This window comes from Haliotis cracherodii, unplaced genomic scaffold (assembly GCF_022045235.1).
Source record: "Haliotis cracherodii isolate W230 unplaced genomic scaffold, xgHalCrac1.p SCAF_14, whole genome shotgun sequence".
NCBI lineage: Eukaryota > Metazoa > Mollusca > Gastropoda > Lepetellida > Haliotidae > Haliotis > Haliotis cracherodii.
Window position 1 is genome coordinate 34,433,143 of NW_027266269.1, and position 23,158 is coordinate 34,456,300.

At 41.1% G+C, this 23,158-nt stretch overlaps 1 protein-coding gene across 1 annotated transcript in view; it reads left to right on the forward strand.

The window, feature by feature from the left end:
- Positions 1-4,205: 4,205 nt before the first annotated feature.
- The window catches only part of LOC139461208 (mothers against decapentaplegic homolog 3-like), an 87,066-nt gene continuing 68,113 nt past the window's right edge, over positions 4,206-23,158 (forward strand). The window contains exon 1 of the mRNA XM_071242808.1: positions 4,206-4,538. Coding sequence (XP_071098909.1) covers positions 4,336-4,538 — 203 coding nt within the window. The 5' untranslated portion in view covers positions 4,206-4,335. The remainder of the gene's footprint in view (positions 4,539-23,158) is intronic.

The following is a 23,158-nucleotide window of genomic DNA, read 5'->3' on the forward strand; positions in this document are numbered from 1 at the left end:
CTGCCATAACTTTGAACGCCACATTAAACACAATTTCACCTCACCTGTCCCAAATACCGACACCATTTGGTAACTGACGTTAAAAGCATGTTATATCTGCACAGTATTTCATTGGTTGAAAGCACGATCGACAAGCGTTTGACAACCACGTCAAATCGATTTTGAAAACACTGCAATTTCAAACACTACGGATTGTCAATCTTCAGTTTGCAAAGTAGTTTGCAAACTCTTTTCGCAATGTTCGCACCCACAATCTAATGTCTGTAAACAAATTTAAGTTTGTCGTGCGAAGCCACCGTTACGTCGTTACCTCTTGGCTCTAACTGAGCGAAAGGCACGTGAAGCACAGGCAGCACGTGCACTTCGTGACCTAATCAATTTCCACTAACTGCGAGAGCACCTGTCAACAAAGACGATTACTGTATATCAGAGTGTGGACATGTTTAACGGAACATGACATGTCACAAGGGCACAAGTCGTTGCGTTCCGTCATACCTTGGTCGTGGGTTCGACCGTGGCTACCAGATTCGCCTTGTGAGTGAGTTAAAATTTAACGTCGGCATTATTTCAGCCATATAGCGACGAGAGAGAGTGAGTGAGTTGGGTTTAACGCCGCTTTTAACAGTATTCCAGTTATATCGCGTCATGTCAGCTTAATGTGGGAGGAAAGCCCGAAGTGATGCAGGTCGCAGACGTTTACCACTTCGGTGAAACCCACGAGCACGGGTATGGTGCTGACAAACCTAGAAACATAATCGGGGCGAACCGGGATTCGAACCCACAATCATAGGTTTCTGGCGTGCCCAAGGGACGCACCTCTGCACAGCGAATCGCGGCGCGTTAGACGACTGGGCAACCCGTGCCCCCCTATAGCGACGAGAACAAGTTGATATTAATGCAGTTGAGTCATGAATGCAAAGTTATATTTAAAAACACATTTTGTAACATATTTTAACATAACAGTATTGTTTTCAACTGTTTAGAACATGGACTATAGGCCACCAGTAACCAAAGCGAGGCCACCTCGCTGGGGATCATGGGGACTTACAGTACCTCAGCTTCCTGCACAACACCCCAGCAGGATTTACGTCATTTAGCCACTGGTGGCTGTGCACAATACCAGCCAATATTAAAAATGCTCAGCAATGAGTTGGCTGAAAACACTGGTTGATGATAGTTACATTGATTTATGATAGGATTATGTGTCAAAAAGGGGGACAGAGCCTTAAGTAATCTTTGTTGATTAAAGCATCACACCAAATTTAAAAACAAGCAATCTGTTATTCACATACATATTTAAAATGTATGATACAGTCTTAGCTCTATAGCATGTGGATCGCCTATGTTAAAGTATGGGAGTTGGGACAAACGAATACCACCCTAAGCTTAAGATTGTTTAACAGCGACCGTATAGCCCCACATCTGTCTTAAGACCATGTTAAGGTGTGGGTTACGATCGCCTTAGTGCCGCAATCCTGTTTTAGAACGGGGCCCTTTTCGTCGCTAAAGAACGAGGTTAGGTACCTTTTAGGGTTTGGTTGAAGCATGTCATCGATCCCAATTACGTTTATCAGTGCTCATAATATCAATCACTGGATTGGCTGGTCCCGACTCGATTATTAACAGACCGCCGTCATGTAGCAGGAATATTGCTGAGTGCGGCGTTAAACAACAAACCAACAAAACAAACCCTTTCAGGGCCATTGAAAGTGTAACATTATATATTTACGGACAACTTTAAAATATTGGTATGAAACTCAGATATTTTCAGATGACTGGAAACTTGCCAGTTTAAGTCTTACGCTTGCAAGATTTGACATCAATCACTGGATTGTCTGGTCCCGACTCGATTATTAACAGACCGCCGTCATGTAGCTGGAATATTGCTGAGTGCGGCCTTAAACAACAAAGAAACAAACAAATATAACTAACAAAACATATAAAATCTGCATTTTTGACAGATTTTTGCTTAACTTCAAAGTTAGTGTTGGTGCAAATACCAGTCTATCTGTCTCTCACTTCTCCCTCTCTCCCCCTATCTCACGTCTCTCTCTCTCTGTCTCTCTCTCTCTCTGTGTCTCTCTCTCTCTCTGTCTCTCTCTCTCTGTGTCTCTCTCTGTGTCTCTCTCTCTCTCCATCTGTGCTATATTGTATTGTCAGCACCATACCCGTGATCGTGGATTTCACCAATAACTAAGACATTCGTCACTTCGGGCTTTCCTCCCACATTAAGCTGCCACGCCGTGATATGACTGAAATACAGTTCAAAGCAGCGTTAAACCCAACTCACCAGCTCAACAGCATAAACATGACAGCTTTGCATTAATCGATACGAGCAACCGTCGGGTTAATGTTTGATGAGGGGCACGGGTGGCCCAGTCGTCTAAGGTGCCGCCATTCGCTGTGCAGAGTTGCGTCCCTTAGGCACGCCAGGAACCTGTGATTGTGGGTTCGAATCCCGGTTCGGCCCGATTATGTTTCTAGGTTTGTCAGCACCATACCCGTGCTTGTGGGTTTCACCGAAGTGGCAAACGTCTGAGACCTGCATCACTTCGGGCTTTCATCCCACATTAAGCTGACACGGCGTGATATAACTGGAATACTGTTAAAAGCGGCGTTAAACCCAACTCACCCACTAATGTTTGAAGACACTATTATCTAGGCCACCCCGATTCCCATCGTTTGGGACCGGTCATGTTTTACGAGTGGGTGGGTTTCAGAGGTTTTTATGCACTAATGTATGGTAAATAATGACACCCTTCCAAATGCTCGTCATATTTTGGGTTCATTCTCCCCATGGCCTTGTGCACTGTTTTCTACCCGTGAAGATCCGGGTTAGAATAGGTATTCAGCAACCCATGTTGGTCATAACAGGCGACTATGCTTGTCGTAAGAGGCGACTAACGGGGTCGGGTGGTCAGGCTCGCTGTCTTGGTTGATGCATGTCATCGTATCCCAACTGCGTGGATCGATGCTCACGATATCAATCACTGGATTGTCTGGTCCAGACTCGATTATTTACTGAACGCCGTCATATAGTTGGTCTATTGCTGAGTGCAGCGTTAAACAAACAAAGCATGTTTTTCATGACCCTCCCCTAAAAGGCAAAATGCAAAATCGTTTTAAATTTTATTATAAAATGTCCATGTCTCTCCCTAAGCATAAGCATTTATTTTTTATGACAGACCCCTAGTGACTCATATTTTAGGTCTCGTGTTACGACAAAAATAAACACTTTGGGATATTATTTATAAATCATGATAATCTTATATTATAAATAAAAACATAATGTGTCCCCTATAATACTGTGCGATGCAAAACACATTGCACAAATACAGTTACAAAAGAATGGATACAAATGTACGGGAGAATTAATTGTATAGTTAGTTACACAATCAGGACACTCTGTACAACATCTGTTGTAAGATACAACGTTATGATAGGTCGCTTCAGACAATTTACAACAACGTTAATACGCGAAACAATTCGCCATGCGATAAATTGTATATACCATGCCCCGGGTGACCGACGCATCATTAAACCATTTGTACGTAAATTCTTCAGAACATTAATATATTATAAAGTATCATACGTTATAGCATAGCTTACTTAATTACCGTGATAGACCGCTAATATTCTACGGATATGGCTTATGTGACAATTCTTTTTATCGAAATTACGAAAATTATTGACAGGACAGGTTAACAAGATCGTATGACATGACCTCGGAGATCCGCAGTTGAAAGGTCGCTTGATCAACGGACGGTCATTGAACTGGGGTGGAATACACTGAGCCTTGATTAATGTTAATATTCAACCACTGCACCATCCAGTGAGACATACTTTTAGATATTTGTGGATAAAGCTGGACCATTGTCATAAAAATACACACCACTCAATTCTTTGTTTAGATCGATCTCTTTAGCGTTGCACTGCAATGCACAACACTGACTGGTCCCTATATTTTGATGTTCATCGCAAGGCCGAATTACATAACCGCCGCGTAGTAATATGCTCAATGTATACATTGCAAAATGTCCTGTCACAAACGCATACTGCCTTTTCATAAGTATTCGATCTCATGTAGTACCATCTATATGATGTGAAACACTGTGGTATTACAAAACAACGCATGAAACGTGAATCTATATTTGTACGCGGAGGTGTAAACTAGGGGTAAATCGGTCTTCAGATCACAATATGGCCTCTCAGAAGGCAAACTTTTGTTATTCGCCTGATAACGTTTAGACGCCGTTATCATCCGATTTCTTACAATCTACGTGTACGATACATAAGGAAAGTTTGGAGTCGTGTTGAGTAAGTCGTGCAGGAACAATGACGACCCTGTCACCGTTCACGCCGCCGATTGTGAAAAGTCTATTGGCGTGGAAGAAGGGCGAGCATGATCGCGATGACAAATGGTCCGAAAAAGCCGTGAAAAGTTTAGTTAAGAAGTTGAAAAAGACAGGCGGGATAGACGAGCTGAAGAAGGCATTGTCAACGCAAGACCCCAACACGAAGTGCATCACGATCCCCAGGTAAGACTAGGGCGTGACGATGAGGGTAGAGGGGGATGCTCTGACCTGATGCTTAGCGTGTTAGCTGCGACTCCACACGGAGAGATCAACGGTGCCATGCATCCCTTTGGCCACCCCGCCCCTTTTCAGATGACGGCGTTCCGATCGTCAATCATACATCAATGATTCTGGTAGAAACTGTAGAAAATACTCCTATGGTGTATCAAGTTCTTGCTCAGGGGGATGTGGAACCCTGACACACAAAATAGGGTTAGGAATCACTTGTGTTCATGATTGTTTTGAATGGAAAATGATGGGTTATATGAATTGATGATATGATTGGGGTTATGCTGTTATTTCATTTATGACACTGACATCTCTGGCTCTGCATAGTAATGCTTATTGCTGACATTCTGGCGGAATCGTAATCAGAAATTGGTTATTTTCACTTCCAGAGGCATATATCACGGATGACACTCTTATACCTCTGTTTGCACCATAATGATGGCATATATCACCGATGACACTCTTATTCCTCTGTTTGTAACATAATGATGGTTATATCACCGATGACTCTCTTATTCCTCTGTTTGTAACATAATGATGGTTATATCACCGATGACTCTCTTATTCCTCTGTTTGCAACCTATTGATGGCATATATCACCGATGACACTCTTATTCCTCTGTTTGTAACATAATGATGGTTATATCACCGATGACTCTCTTATTCCTCTGTTTGCAACCTAATGATGGCCCATAGCGAGGATGACACTCTTATACCTCTGTTTGCAACCTAATGATGGCATATAGCACCGATGACGCTCTTATGCATTTGTTTGCAACCTATTGATGACATATATCACGGATGACACTCTTATACCTGTCTGTAACATAATGATGGCATATATCACGGATGACACTCTTAAACCTCTGTTTGCACCATAGTGATGGCATATATCACCAATGATGCTCTTATGCATTTGTTTGCAACCTAATGATGACATATGTCACGGATGACACTCTTATACCTGTTTGCACAATAATGATGGCATATATCACTGATGACGCTCTTATGCATCTGTTTGCAACCTAATGATGACATATATCACGGATGACACTCTTATACCTGTTTGCACCATAATGATGGCATATATCACTGATGACGCTCTTATGCATCTGTTTGTAACATAATGATGGCATATATCACTGATGACGCTCTTATGAATCTGTTTGCAACCTAATGATGACATATATCATGGATGACACTCTTATACCTGTTTGCACCATAATGATGGCATATATCACTGAAGACACTCTTATGCATCTGTTTGTATCCTAATGATGACATATAGCACTGATGACACTCTTATACCTATGTTTGTAACCTAATGATGACATATATCACCAATGACTCTCTTATTCCTCTGTTTGCAACCTAATGATGGCATATATCACCGAAGACACTCTTATTCCTCTGTTTGTAACCTAATGATGACATATATCACCAATGACTCTCTTATTCCTCTGTTTGCAACCTAATGATGGCATATATCACCGAAGACACTCTTATTCCTCTGTTTGTAACCTAATGATGACATATATCACCAATGACTCTCTTATTCCTCTGTTTGCAACCTAATGATGACATATAGCACCGGTGACCCTCTTATTCCTCTGTTTGCAACCTAATGATGGCCCATAGCGAGGTTGACACTCTTATACCTCTGTTTGTAACCTAATAATGGCATATATCACCGATGACACTCTTATGCATCTGTTTGTAACATAATGATGGCATATATCACCGATGATACTCTTATACCTCTGTTTGCATCATAATGATGGCATGTATCATGGATGACACTCTTAAACCTCTGTTTGCAACCTAATGATGGCATATATCACCGATGACACTCTTATACTTCTGTTTGCAACCTAATGATGGCATATAGCAGGGATGACACTCTTATTCCTCTGTTTGCAACCTAATGATGGTGACAACACCTTAGACCTGATTGTCAGGAATAATTAATTACCATATTCCATTTACCAGTAACTGCCACTGATTTACCGGTAATTTAAGCCATGTACCAGTAAAATTTAACCGTATCAGTCCACTGGACAGGCAATAAATACAACATAATTATCTTTAAATAGAAAGCTTGACCAAATCCCTATCTGCTTTAATGAAAAGATACTTTTTAAAACCGAATGCTGTCAGGGCATGTTTGTTATTGCTAGAGGCTGGGAAGTTCCCATCTTTTTTTTAGGGGCACGGGTGGCCTAGTTGTCTTAGGCGCCGCGATTAGCTGTGCAGAGTTACGTCCCTTGGGCACGCCAGAAACCTGTGATTGTGAGTTCGAATCCCGGTTCGCCCTGGTTATGTTTCAGGGTTTGTCAGCACCATACCCGTGCTTGTGGGTTTCACCAAAGAGGTAAACGTCTGAGACCTGCATCACTTCGGGCTTTCTTCCCACATAAAGTTGACACACCGTGATATAACCAGAATACTGTTAAAAGTGGCGTTAAACCCGACTCATTCACCCACTCTCTCACTATCTCTTTTTAGCCAAGCTTAACCATTGGTTGGTATGATTCACATGACAGTTAATTGATAGGGCCAGCAAAATATTGAATGTACCAGTATTTTTAAGTGCTGTCAATCCAGAGAACTGGTAAATGTTATAACTGAACGGAAACTGATAAAAAAATTGTACTCCAATACAATACCTGTCTATGTTACTATCTGAAGACACCTCCATAGAAGGTTGCATCAGAATTTTGACCGCCCAATGTTTTGCCGCCTTGATTCAGATATTGCGATTTCTGCAAAAGAAAACCACAGAACACTATTATAGCCTACAAAATAACCCTTTTGGGCGTCGACACGATGGCGCTCAAACAACAGAATGTTTAACATATCCGCAACAATATAATAGTGTGGTTTTATTTTAAGCATACAGAACTACCTGATCATATTCCAGTTTGAGATTCAGAAATCCGATATCTTGTCTGAATGCTTCCCTCACGCGTCTTGAGAATTTAGACCCGGTCCATCTTGAAGATAATAAAGAATAGGCTCTCCTTCTTTCGTAACCAATCGACTAATGTTATACGTCTTAAGGGACCATATGGGATCGGTTGCGCAACGTAGTCCTCCATTGAGTTCACTGGGCTGGTATAAATATCTTACCCTTACTCTATCCGGAAGTTTTTGTTCTTTGCCTCTCCTCGGTGCTGAAGATTCGGAAGTCACGGATTTCATTTTAATCGCATCGGATGGTTTCTTCCCTATTAATCTCGTCACTTCATTATTCAGCGCTGATACAACGGTTGATAATCGTGTCACCCATTCGGTTGATCTCAATCGCTCGGATTTCATTTCGATCCCATACTGATAGCCAAACAAACGTTCCGCTAATGTCCTGTTAAATCTTTCGACCGTAGCTTGACTGCGGTGGGCCTCTCTTTCACCACGGACGATTTCGACAATGTGCTTTGTTAACAGTTTAGTTACCGATCCCATAAACTCGCGACCGGGATCTTCTTGAAATAGCTTAGGCCATTTTAGTGGTCCGCGTTATATATGCGACTCAGTGCATTAGCTACTTCTGTTGAATCTTTCGAGGTTAATGGCTCTGCCTCTTTGTATGGACTAGCCACATCCACTACTGTTAAAGCGTATTTATACGTTTCGCGTTTTACCTTATCGTGGGGAAGAAACAAGAGGTCAGCCTGATGAACTTCATTCGTTGTAAAAATATCAAACTTCTTCCTCAGTATATAACGCGGTGCCGGTAAATATATTTGCCACAACGCTTGTTTCTTTAACCAATCCTTGGCTACATCTTTAGATACCTTAGCCGCGGTGGCTAATTTTTTTATTGCTCCTACACCTTTCCAATATCCTCGTGGGCTATAGTAAATTTTATTCATTATTAATTAATATTGATGTTTCGTTTAATACATCTCATGACTATCGTTGAATCGCATGATCATTTACACATAAAAAGTCCCCCCTGTAGTAGCAGTATAGGTAATAAATCCGGCTCCAGTGGAAGTGGTCCAGAACCGCCATTACCTATACTACTACTGTCACTTCCATGATCTGATAAGCGACGCTCTCATTGGTCAGATGAAAGGTCGTTCTGACATGACCCCTAATTGGATGTCTTCAGATCTTCCTTTTAGCAGTTGTGAGAACTAAGGTCTGATTTTAATGAGATTGTGTGGGATATATGACTGCATTTCCTTAAGTTATGACAACAAGGTAGTTATTCTTGTGTTTTAAAAACTTACCTTGAAAAATTATGTTTTGTTTGTTTGTTGTTTAATGCTGCACTCTGCTATATTATGGCGGTCTGTAAATAATCGAGTCTGGAACAGACAATCCAGTGATTGAAATCATGAGCATCGATCCACACAATTGGGAGCCTGACCACCTGATCCTGTTAGCTGCCTCTTAAGACAATCATAGTCACCTTTTAGGCAAGCATGGGTTGCTGAAGACCTATCCTAACCCGGATTTTCACATGTTGAACGTGGTGTTAAACCCCATTTCACCTCACCTTGCCATCAGCGCACAATCTTAAGCAGTCGACCATGTCAGGGAACCAGACCACCAAATCCCATTCAGCCACATCCCAAGCACCCTGGGCACCTGTTACAAACACTGTCCTCCAAGGTACAAAACCTGCAAGTAGAATACAAAGCTAAGTATAGTGTTTTGTTTAACAGATTGACATACTGAAGCCTAAATTGACCAACAACAATTTCAATTTAATCAGTCTTTTTTTAAATGAATTTGAAAAATCAAGAATATACTTATATAAACATGATAAATGGAACAAAAAACATAGGCACACTGCAGAATGTGCCTCTGTTCAGTGAATGGGTACCCGGTAGGATAAAATGATAATATGACTGACAAGGAGATGAGAATAAATATTGAGTGTTTACTTATCCTTTGACCAGTAATAAGAAATGTATTGCTTTGAGCATGCCCCTTTTTGGTGTGGAAATATGGTGCAAAATATACATGGAATCCTCCTCCTCCTCCTCCTGAGGGCACGGGTGGCCCAGTCTAAGGCGCCACAATTCGCTGTGCAGAGTTGCGTCCCTTGGGCACGCCAGGAACCTATGATTGTGGGTTCGAATCCCTGTTCGCCCCAATTATGTTTCTAGGTTTGTCAGCACCATACTCGTGCTCGTGGGTTTCACCGAAGTGGTAAACATCTTGGACCTGCATCACTTCGGGCTTTCCTCCCAAATTAAGCTGACACGCCGTTATATAACTGGAAAAATGTTAAAAGCGGCATTAAACCTAACTCACTCACTCACTCCTCCTCCTCATCCTCATCATCATCATCATCATTATTAGATATGAATGTACTGGAGACCTACCTTGACAAAAAAAGACTTCCGACCCGTGAACATCCGGAGTAGACTAGGTCTTCAGCAACCAAAGCTTGCTGTAAAAGGCGACTAAAAGGATCGGGTGGTCAGGTGCGTTGATGCATGTCATCGTATCCCAATTGCGTGGATTGATGCTCATGATGTCAATCACAAGATTGTCTGGTCCAGACTCGATTATTTACAGACTGCCATCAAATATAGCCGGAATATTGCTGATTGTGACGTTAAACAAACAAACAAAGAACAAAACTGAACTTGATATTGTTTATGAAGGTTCTGGAGATAGAAACAAAATGTCAAATGAATTACATCTACCGACACATAGCTTTAACACTGACCAATACAGGAAGGTATGTTAGGGATTAGAATCATACATTGTTAGAAACAAGTTTACAAATAGAATCCGAACAAGTTTTATTTGTTCAAGATGACTTTTGTCCCATAACCTGAAATGATGTGTAGATACAAAGCTGTTCCTTGTCATAAATTTGATATGTCAGTATTTAGACCTTTGTGTGAAATCACCTCAGTATTACACTCCATTTATACAATGCAACATACATTTATTAAAAAAAAACACCTCTAGTTACAAAGAATCTCCAAGAATTGTCTCCCCTTGACCACAACCCATTTCCTTCTCTTGTGCAATGAATCGGTCTAATTTTATCATTGATGAAATCTGTCATGTGGAGTTACCTCCCTTGCACTATATCTCTCTCACAGCAATGGCTAATTGTAAGTGAACCCACGATGATGCTGAGTATGACATGGAGTGGCTTCTCCATCTTTCTTAATTCATATTTTTCTTTCTTCTCTTTTTACTTATCTTTTCTTCTTTCTCTTTTTCTTGAGTTGAATTTTTTTATCATTGCACACAATGTTCATTTCAGTTTTTGGAGTTCTGAGATTTTTAAAATTATTAGAATTAATAAATCAATTTTAAGAATGAATGACGATTTAATTTGAAATCATGCTAAAATCAAATTTTGGGGACAATATTAGTGATAAATTATAATGTTAATGAAAATCGTCTCAACCTGATATTTTAGGGGACAATTAGGATTAGGGTACTAATGCACGAGTATTGTGAGATCTAAGCGTGATGACGAAGACTACCCTTTGTATTGATTTGCTGTGATTTAGAAATTGTTTGTTTTGTTTGTTATTTTGTTTAATGCCACACTCAGAAATATTCCAGCTTTGTAATGGTGGTGACAATCCAGTGATTAACATCACGAGCATCAATCTACACATTTGGGATACAATGACATGCATCAAGCAAGCCAGCAAGTCTGACCACGACACCACTCTAACAGCAAGCAATGGATCTTCACAGAGGCAGTTATAAGGATGTTGTGGGTGGGTGAGTTGGGTTTAACAGTATTTTAACAGTATTCCAGTTATATCACGGCGTGTCGGCTTAATGTGGGAGGAAAGCCTCAAGTGATGCAGGTCTTAGACATTTACCACTTCGGTGAAACCCACGAGCACGGGTATGGTGCTGACAAACCTAGAAACATAATCGGGCGAACCGGGATTCGAACCCACAATCATAGGTTTCTGGCTTGCCCAAGGGACGCAACTCTGCACAGCGAATGGCGGCGCCTTAGACGACTGGGCCACCTGTGCCCCCTATAAGAATGTCTTAACCGGACAGTCCATTGAATGATGTCGCAAGTATCGATCCCTACAATTGGGATATTATAACAATCAACCCAGTTAGACTGACCAACCAATTCCTCGATTTTAGGAACTTGATTTGACGTGCACCAGTGCATGTTGAAATGAAAACCTAGTTCCACCAGACAAAACCAGGTTGCACCCTTGTCCAATAGATGTATCAAACTTGAAATATAGACATTACAGATGCATAGACTAAATAAATAAAATCTCCGACTTCTGATGACTGTCAAGATTTTATATCAATTTAACATAATGGGAACGTGCACAGTCTTACAGTACCGACAGTTTGATGTCTCTTTGTTTGTTTGTTGTTTAACGCCGCACCCAGCAATATTCCAGCCATATGACGGCGGTCTGTAAATAATCGAGTCTGGACCAGAAAATCCAGTGATTGACATCATGAGCATCAATCCACGCAATTGGGATTCGATGACATGCTCCAGCCAAGTCAGCTAGTTTGACCATCCGATCCCATTAGTCACCCATACGACAAACAAAGTCGCCTTTTACGGCAAGCATGGGTTGCTGAAGACAAATTCCACCCCGGAATTCTTCACGGGTCTGAAATTAATGAAAACAATGTTGAATGAAATTTTGAAGACCTATTTTACCCCCGATCTTCACAGGTTCCACCCAATTTGTTGTAGGGATGTACAGAAGCTCCGAGGCATCGACTGTATTCACAAATCAGTGTTGGGTGGAAAAGTAAGGGTTAGTGAGACACAAAATTTGAATATTTTTAACATGCACTTGATGCAAGTAGATTTATAAACCTCCGGTGACGTCATCCTATTGTTTTCCAGTGGGGTTAAATCTCATTAACAGGGACGTTGTAATGTCCCTGGGATTTAATAGAATATTCAAGTCATATTTGCTATATAATGTGTTATAATATCCCAGGGATTTCATATAATGTCCTGGGTATTTTATTAATATAACTTCTGTTCAGATTGTAACATGTAATGAAATGTAAAATCAAATGACAAATATTTTCTTTATATTCCCGAGGATCGAACTCGCAACCTTCATATCTGTAGCCCAGTGAGTGTACCACAAGGCTACAGAGGTGTTGATAAGCCTCACTGGTTTTTAGAATGTCCTTTTCAAGATCCGTACGCCAGCAACAGATATTTTACGCCCGTTTCCTAAGGTTCATGGAAAGTATGTTCGAAACATAAAAATGTTGATAAATGTTGTTTTAAGGTTCAAAATCGGTTTATTAGTAGGATAAAACACTTCCCCTCGGGTTGTTGTGATATTTAAAACCCTTTCCCTCGGAAAATCCCTCTGGATGCTGGTTTTACATATCATAACAACCCGAGGTTGTGTTTCATCCTATACATATATATTAGGTTGCATTTTTCAATAATAGATGCACTGATGCATGTTTTATGTAGCTATATATAGCCCTGGATTCATTTATTAGTCTCTGTTGACAGTAGAAACTGTGTACTAATAATTATTTTGTGGAATTCCCTGCTACAAATACTGATCTTATCTTAAACTTTTAAATGGAATAACTGGACTGAATTTGTAAAAGGGACATAACTCTTGGTGCCTTTCATTGTTTCAGGAGCCAGATATGAATGTTAAGCTGAGATCCAATCTTTTACGAAAACAGTTCTGGGTTCAAATCTCTGGAGATGTTTTAGATGTTCCTGAAATTGAAAAGTCAAAGTTTCAACGTGGAAATCTTATTCCTGAATCATGAAGACATGAGAATGCTAAGAGAAAACATTTTTACATTAGTTTTTATTTCAAAAAGATATTATTATCATTATTGAATATTTGGATTGATATTCCACCATATATGCCAAATATATGTTAACATTTGTTCAGAAATATTGAGTGAATTAAAAAAACAGAGACATATAGATTAAGACGTTAAACCCCATTTCACCTCTGCTATAATGGGTTTGCCTGGCCAAGACTGTTGACACAGTGACAGATGTGATTTTGTCTTACTTAGCGTTCTTGCATTTGGGTGAGGTGAGGTGAAATTGGGCTTAACGTTGCGTCCAAGATTATTGCACTTATATAGCGACGTGCATGCAAGTGTGTGTGTGGCTTCTTGAACTAGTCCGGACTGATGCTGATTTATAGTGCTAGCTCACTGAGATACCATGCTGCAGTTTAACATGAATACCCCACTCAGACACAGTATACTGACTCCGAGCCGACCAGTCCTTGTTTTAGCCCCTTAATGCCGAGTGCCAGACAGGGTAACAACAAGTACCATCTTTTAACGTCTTTTGGTATGACGCGGCCGGGGATCGAACCCCGGACCTTCCGCTCTCCGGGCGGACAACAAGACCACGGAGGCGGTTCTTGCATTTGGCAACAAACTACTGATACATACCTGTTTACCAGTAAGGTCTGAAGTTGTTTGCTTGTTTGCTCAGCAATATTACAGTTGTAAATAATCAAATATGGAACAGACAGGCCAGTGATTGATATCATGAGCATCGATCCACACTATTGGGATAAGATGACATGCATCAAACATTTCAGTGAGCCTTACCATCCAATCCCTATAATCGCCTCTTACGACAAACATAGTCGCCTCTTACGACAAGCAAAGTCTCCTCTTACGACAAGCATAGTCGCCTCTTATGACAAGCATAGTCGTCTCTTACGACAAGCATAGTCGCCTCTTACGACAAGCATAGACGCCTCTTACGACAAGCATAGTCCCCTCTTACGACAAGCATAGTTGCCTCTTACGACAAGCATAGTCGCCTCTTACGACAAGCATAGACGCCTCTTACGACAAGCATAGTCGTCTCTTACGACAAGCATAGTCGCCTCTTACGACAAGCATAGTCGTCTCTTACGACAAGCATAGTCGCCTCTTACGACAAGCATAGTCGCCTCTTACAACAAGCATAGTTGCCTCCTATGACAAGCATAGTCGCCTCTTATGACAAGCATAGTTGTCTCTTACGACAAGCATAGTCACCTCTTACGACAAGCATAGTCGTCTTTTACGACAAGCATAGTCGCCTCTTACGACAAGCATAGTCGTCTCTTACGACAAGCATAGTCGTCTCTTACGACAAGCATAGTCGTCTCTTACGACAAGCATAGTTGCCTCTTACGACAAGCATGGTTTACTGACACGGTCAGGTCTGGAGTAAGAAATCACGAATGATATATAGATTTTCCAATATTTTTATAGGTCAAAAGCAATATTTGAAAGGTCAGATAGGGATATATAAAATATGTTTTTAAAAATTTACATATTTGTTTCAACCATATAAATATTCAGACAAAAATAAATGTTACTATGGTCACAAGACATTGCATTCACAGCGGGTGGAATGGGGTTTGATATTCAATCCCAGTTCCCAGGACCTGTTACCAGGTTTGTTTGTTTGTTTGTTTGTTTGTTTGTTTGTTTGTTTGTTTGTTTAACGCCGCACTCAGCGATATTCCAGCTATATGACGGCGGTCTATAAATAATCGAGTCTGGACCAGACAATCCAGTGATTGACATCATGAGCATCGATCCACGCAATTGGGGTTCTATGAAAATAAAAGACAAGGTTGTATTGAAGTCTGAGGTCATTGGCTGTTTAAGAGATACAAACATCTAAAACTGATTTCCGCTGATGAACTTTAGACTTTGAAGATGAAACTGAAAAATGTTTTAAGAGTGTGGGGGCTCATTATAACTATATCTTACAAGTGGTGTTGCTGGTATTTGTATATCATCAGGGCTGACCAGACAAGCCAGTGATTAATATCATGAGCAGCACCAATTGCTGTTATGGTATGGTGGAGGGCACAGATGGCCCAGTCTTCTTAGGCGCTGCGTTCGGTCGGGTAGCCTTGTTGTTTAGGGTTCGCTTGTCACGCCGTAGACCCGGGTTTGATTCCCGTCATGGATATAATGTGTGAAGACCATTTCTGGTGTTCCCTGACGTGATATTGCTGGAATATTGCTAAAAGCGGCTTGAAACCAAACTCGCTTGCACGCTCACTCACTCACTCACTCACTCACTCACTCACTCACTCACCCACAGACCCACTCACCCACCCACTCACTCACTCACTCACTCTTAGGCACCGAAATTATCTGTGCAGAGTTGCGTCCCTTGGGTATGCTGGAAACCTCCCAATCTGTCCGGGAAGCTTCACAACAAGTGATGATAAGTAGAACTGACCTTTGTGGTACTAAGTCATTGGAAATTGATAGATTGTGATGACTATTTGACATTTATATTTAATGGTTGCTACATTGGTCTTCCTGATAGATGCAAACATGTCCCTGATACTAGAAGCTCAATGTCCCTGACACCCTTTAACAATTTATCACATGTCTGTTCGACCCAATAATATTTCTCGATTTTTCAGCAGCATACCCAGCCATGCTTGTGGGTTTCACCAAAGTGGTAACCGTCTGAGACGTGCATTACTGCACGCAATCACGGTCGCATGGTCATTCTTTATCAATCCAACTCACCCACTCACTCACTCACTCACTCTCTCACTCAGCAACCCACGCTTGCCATAAAAGGCAACTATGCTTGTTATAAGAGGCGACTAATGGGATCGGGTAGTCAGGCTCGCAGACAGACAGACAGACAGACAGACAGACTGATATTAGGACCAGTAAATAGAAATAGGATTTAATGCTTAGTTTACAATTATGGCAGTGACTCCAGTGATTAAATACCTCTGAATTGTGGCTAAATAAGAACTTTACAAAAATCCCAATTTTGAACAAAATAATTTCTCCCAATTTGCCTGCCAAGGGCACCAAGATTGGAATCCTAGATAACTCCCAGGGATGATTACACAACATTATGGACCATTGCTGCTGGGAAATAACAAGAAACAAGTAATATTTGAAGCAAGGGCAGGTGTTAATTGAGTTTTATATTAACCCCCTACCCAAATCAGTTTCTTACTATCCCTGTGGCCGTACTCAAAGCCAAACCAGCTCAAATGAGAAAACTGGACCAAAGCCAGTGTAGCCTAACTGTCGCCGGAGTGAAATTGTCCGCTGATTTCATTAATATTAATATGTTGTTAGGGGAGCATCTTCAAAAATGTATTTCATATAAAACTGGAGTTCTAAGTAGAGGTAACCATGTTTATTTGTTTTGTACAAATGAGAGAATTTTCATTGATGCGACCATCGCCTGACCCCCAGCATTGATCACAGTCTGCTAATGCCACCTTTTGCCCAGCGGAGAATGTGGCTTTATAACCAGACTGGCATTGTTACCAGTAGGGCTGGACGAGGCCAAATTGACTACCCGGGTATCTTCCTCCCTATTTCATGATCCTACCTGAAGACCCACCCCCTATTGTAACCAGTCAGGCTGGACGAGGCCAAATTTACTACCCAGCTACCCACCCGCTATTGTAACCAGTGGAGCTAGGACGAGGCCAAATTTACTACCCAGCTACCCACCCCCTATTGTAACCAGTCGGGCTGGACGAGGCCAAATTTACTACCCAGCTACCCACCCGCTATTGTAACCAGTGGAGCTAGGACGAGGCCAAATTGACTACCCAGGTAGCCACCTGCTATTGTTACCAGTAGGGCTAGGACGAGGCCAAATTTACTACCCGGGTACCCACCTGCTATTGTTACCAGTAGGGCTAGGACGAGGCCAAATTGACTACCCGGGTACCCACCTGCTATTGTTACCAGTAGGGCTAGGACGAGGCCAAATTGACTACCCGGGTATCTACCTCCCTATTTCACGATCCTACCCGGGTACACACACCCTATTGTAACCAGTCGGGCTGAACGAGTCCAAATTGACTACCTGGGTACCCACCCGCTATTGTAACCAGTGGAGCTGGGACGAGTCCAAATTGACTACCTGGGTACCCACCCGCTATTGTAACCAGTGGAGCTGGGACGAGTCCAAATTGACTACCTGGGTACCCACCCGCTATTGTAACCAGTGGAGCTGGGACGAGTCCAAATTGACTACCCGGGTATCTACCCCCTATTGTAACCAGTAGTTACCTCTGTGGGCATGGAACTCTATATTTACATGTTTCTTCGGAAATCCTACCACATCAAAGGCCAAATGCATTTATGTCAACATGGACAAAGAACAAGGTTACCTTAGAGTGAGTGAGTGAGTGAGTGAGTGAGTGAGTATGATTTTACGCCGCTTTTAGCAATATTCCAGCAATATCATTGCGGGGGACACCAGAAATGGGCTTCACACATTGTACCCATGTCGGGAATCGAACCCGGGACTTCGGCGTGATGAGCGAACGCTTTTACCACTAGGCTACCCGACCGCCGCTAAGGTTACCGTAGAGGAAATTGTCAACTGTGGTATCATCTCCTTGTGAATGGCTCTAAGATTATTGATATTAGAGGATACCCTACAATGGTCTTAATCCACATGGACCTGGGGGGTTCTTTTTGTACAGGCAGTGTGAAGGTCAAGGTCACAAAATAGAAGAGTCTCAATCAAAATCTTACAGTTAAACACAACTATCATTAGGAATAGTTCCATATTTTCTTGAATATAGTATGCACTCTTTCCAAAAAAACATGGGGGCCCAGTCGTCTAAGGTGCCGCGATTTTCTTTGAGTTTTGTCCCTTTGGCATGCCAGAAACCTATGATTGTGGGTTCGAATCCCGGTGCACCCCGATTATGTTTCTAGGTTTGTCGGCACCATACCCATGCTCGAGGGTCTGAAACCTGCATCACTTCAAGCTTTCTTCCCACATTAAGCTAACACGCCGTGATATAACTGGAATACTGTTAAAAGCCGCGTTTAACCCAACTCACTCACTCACTGACTCACTCCAAAAAACACAGGTGTGTAGAGGGGAGTGCACATTATACACGCCATAAGTTTTCCCAACATAAAGATGTAAGCATGTAACACTGGAAATACCACGTCACCACAACAACAAATCCAAAATAAAGTACGCAAATTAATCATGTAATAACAATATATTGTCATAAAATGTGTTCATTGTATATCTGGACTTGTGTCTGAAACATATTTAATTAACTTTATTCAAAATTTCATTCAACATTGTTTTCATTAATTTCAGACCCGTGAAGAATTCCGGGGTAGAATTTGTCTTCAGCAACCCATGCTTGCTGTAAAAGGCGACTTTGTTTGTCGTGAAAGGCGACTAACAGGATCGGGTGGTCAGACTCGCTGACTTGGTTGATGCATGTCATCGATCCCAATTGCGTGGATCGATGCTCATGATATCAATCACTGGATTGTCTGGTCCAGACTCAATTATTTTACAGACCGCCGTCATATAGCTGGAATATTGCTGAGTGCGGCATTAAACAACAAGCATACAAAAACAAACAAACATTAATTTCAGCAAATCCGTGTGTGAAGTGATGGGTAGATAGCACAACTCACTTTTATTGACAGAAACCATGGGCAGATTACCGGTATTGATGCCTTGAAACGAAATTTAGTGGAAGGAGAATGGACATATATATCATAAATGCCATACTTTGACTCGATAAAAGTCATATTCGTTGTAGTTTGACAATTCTGTCTCAACATGTAGTTTTCGCAATCACGAGTGTGGGAACCTCAGCGGTGTCTGGTCAAATTGTTCCATATGTAAACAATATCCAGCAATAGCAATCAGCTGTACCAAATTTTTTTAACCGAATTGACATCAGATTGCGAGAAAACATATGTCCAGCTGATATCTACCTCCGGTTTGGTTTACGAGACAATACACATGGTAATATCAATTTCTGCATATAGAACAGTACCTAGCAGAACAGGAAATACAATTTATACGGTAAAGCATCATGTCTAGTGATGTTTTATCTCAAATTTGTATTGACCAAGTTTGTTTAAACCTGTTTGTTTACCCGAGAGATTGATGGACGGGAAGCATACAATACCTTCCCCAACACCGTATGTAACCTGACACCTTGTCGTTATACCTCCGTCATACATGAATTGTTTATCATTAATTTGTATTAGTGTAAGACAGTCCTTATCAGAGCAAATGCTTTTCATGGGGATGTTGTTTAGTGAATTGTCACCGAAAGCTTTCAGTTATGACAATAATGTGTTGAAGTACGGCAGATTGGGTGAGTATTGATTACCTCTGATTGAGATTGACACGCATTGTGATAGAGGTTAGCTAATCTGTATGTGTGCTGTTGGGACAATTACGTTTTTTTACTCCCGGCTGATGGTGATTGGCACAGCTTCAGTGTCACCCAGATAAGCGATAGCAATGTTATCGTTTTCAAGTGTTCTTTGGGGCACTCGTTAAAATGTTCATGCGTGCTCTTTGGAATTTTTCTTTGCCAATAACACTTTTGATCCATCTTGGAAAACAACAAATCTCATTTCACCATGTTCTAAATAATAGGCAACTGTAGTTTAGAAAGTTCTTTCTGGAAATTGATAATTTTAATTTTCAATTTCTATATCCCAAGGTTTATTTTCTCACCTGACTGAAAGTTTTGTTGTAGTGTGTTTTCATTTGTCCATCTGTCCATCCAGTTGTCTGTCGTCCACTTGTCCATCCAGTAGTTCGTCCATTGTTAACATTGACATGTTTGACATCTTCTTTGAAACTACAAGACATAGGGAGATGAAACTTTATATGAAAAATCTGAGCTATAGTATCTCAAATAAACAAAAGAAAAACAACATGGCCGATATGGTGGCCATGTTGAAAATATGTGTGGAAGGTTTGCATCAGATTCAAACCAGTTGAGCACAGTCACTTTTGTCAAAACATCAAAACAGAAATATATATATTTAGACCGCTTCCGTGGTCTAGCCCCCGGCCACGTCATACCATAGGATTTGAAAAGATGGTACTTGTTGTCTCACACACACACACACACACACACACACACACACACACACACACACACACAAACACACAGAGGGGCAGACACATGCATGGATGTCGCTATGTGAGTGAGTGCAATAATCTTGGACACGACGTTAAATAGAGAATCTCACCCGAGTGTCTTTTGATATCAAATATATCAACACGAGTTGATAAAAGTGGAAAAATCCCAGGCTTGCCGAGGATTTTTGCCACTTTTATCAACGAGTGTTGATATATTTGATATCAAAAGACACGAGGGTGAGATTTTATTTATCATCCAACATCATTCTTTCAACTTTTTCAATTTGTAGACAGTAATTAGCAGTGTCTTCAGTGTAAAAAGTACTGCAAACAGCTTCAGTAGCAGAGCCATTAGTGATGTCATTTGATTGTGACGTCATGGTAACCAGTGATGTCACAATGGTCTGCAAAGCATTGTGATGTAATTTCATTGCAGCGATATCTACAGTGTAGATATCGCTTGATCTCATCCAAGCGATATCTCCTGTGGGAGCCAGTTTTGGATGATCAACTCCATAACACCACCTACATGCTATTTATGCAAATCATCTAACTTGCCATGATAACCTACTGGCAAACCTATAACAAAGAATTGCTATTCAGCAGATGTGACTGCATTTCCCTAAGATGCAGACTTTCTTGCTTAAATCAAGAACCAGGAAGTAACATTTTCACATAAATAATAGGGTTTGCTGCCACATTGAAACACAGCAGGATGGAAGATAGAGTGCTTGTGAGTAATCATTAAAGTCGTTTTCCTATACCATGCTGGTGGATACTGAAATTAATAATACCAGGTATTAATACAGTCATACCAATAAGGGTATTATGTAAAACCATGTTTGTGACAAAGCTTTGCAATTTGTTTTAAAACCTAACAGGGATACTTTGGCACTTACGAAACAAAGCGCATGCTCGGTCGTAATTTTGGAGGCTGTTAATATCGAATCTATCAGCCAGGGGATATATTTTCTCGCAGATCTGTCTCTAATGGCAGTAGGTAAGTACCAAGTTATCATGTTGACTATATTTGATCCCATTACATTGACTAGGAAACTATTCCCTTGCCGTGAGATTAGAAGTGAACCCATATTTGGAAGCATAATCTGACTGTAAATTGGGGAAATGGAATTATATGTCTGCTATTATGACCTCTGCCTTCATGCGTGACCTTTAATGGGTTGAGCGTAGCTTATCAGCTGTCTACGAAGACACTGTCCAGACAAATGGATGCAGGACATGGCAAAGCAGATGCTGTCAGTGCCTTGTTTGGAACGTGGATTGTTAATTAGAGTGTTATGGGCTTGGAACGTTCTATCATTCTGTCAGTCTGTGCTCCTCATTCATTGGGTAATTGTCTTGTTGTCAGCTTGGGAAGGGGGCACGGGTGGCCCAGTCATCTAAGGCGCCGCGATTCGCTGTGCAGAGTTGCGTCCCTTGGGCAGGCCAGAAACCTATCATCGTGGGTTCGAATTATGGTTCGCCCGATTATGTTTCTAGGTTTGTCAGCACCATACCCGTGCTCGTGGGTCTCACCGAAGTGGTAAACGTCTGAGACCTGCATCACTTCGGGCTTTCCCCCACATTAAGCTGACACGCTGTGATATAAGTGGAATACTGTTAAAAGTGGCCTTAAATCCAACTCACCCACTCACTCACTGTTGTCAGCTTGGTAGGTGGGTTGTTTCTAGTTTCATTTTATTAACTATGCATCAATGGACATTAAGAAGTTTGAAGTGTCATAAATAAGTGACACTGTTTTATGTATAACAACTTTTATTTCCTTGTAACAATGTTTCATGGCTACTTTTTGTCTCTTCGTCAGGGGTTTACTGACTTAATGTATTGAGTAAAAGGCAACAATGCTTGTCGCAAGAGGCGACTAACGGGATCAGGTGGTCAGGCTCGCTGACTTGGTTGATGCACATCATCGTATCCCAATTGTGTGGATCGATGCTCATGATGTCAATCACTGGATTGTGTGGTCCAGACTTGATTATCTACAGACTGTCGTCATATAGCTGGAATGTGGCATTAAACAACAAACAAACTTTAATTATCTCACAATGGACAGTGTTATCGATGCAATAAACCAATCCAATAACGTTGGAATCATGATTTGTTAAACAACAACTCATCCAGAAGGAAGTATTTTTAGTTAGCTTTCTGTATCGCTCAGTGTCTTCATGTGATGGGTATAGACCCGACTTTCATGTTGCAATTTACTACAATAATGAGTCATAGATTGCGATATGTACCACAATATATTGCATTTGTTCCTTCATCTGTGATTTATGAATCTGGATAGACATGGACCCACATGTCGGACTTCCCCCTCGCATTTTGGACAACTTCGTAGTCGTTCACCATTTTGTTGGATGTTGTCGTGTTCACTGTGGTCTAGTCTGTCTTACAGACCCTGATACAAATATATATCAAATACAGCCCATGCAAGTCTATAATGTTTGGCAAGTCTAGATCACTGCAGTATCTGAAAATGAAGAGAGTCACTGGGCTCCTTTTTATTATATTTTTATTAAGATAACTGAACAACTGGTTTTTTTTATGTACGGTATGTTCATTTCAGAGACTAGATGTTAGTCTAACTGTGTTCCGGTATATTGGGAAAAACTAATCGAACAAATTATTCGTATCATTTTAAACTAAAATCTACACAGAAATTCATTCG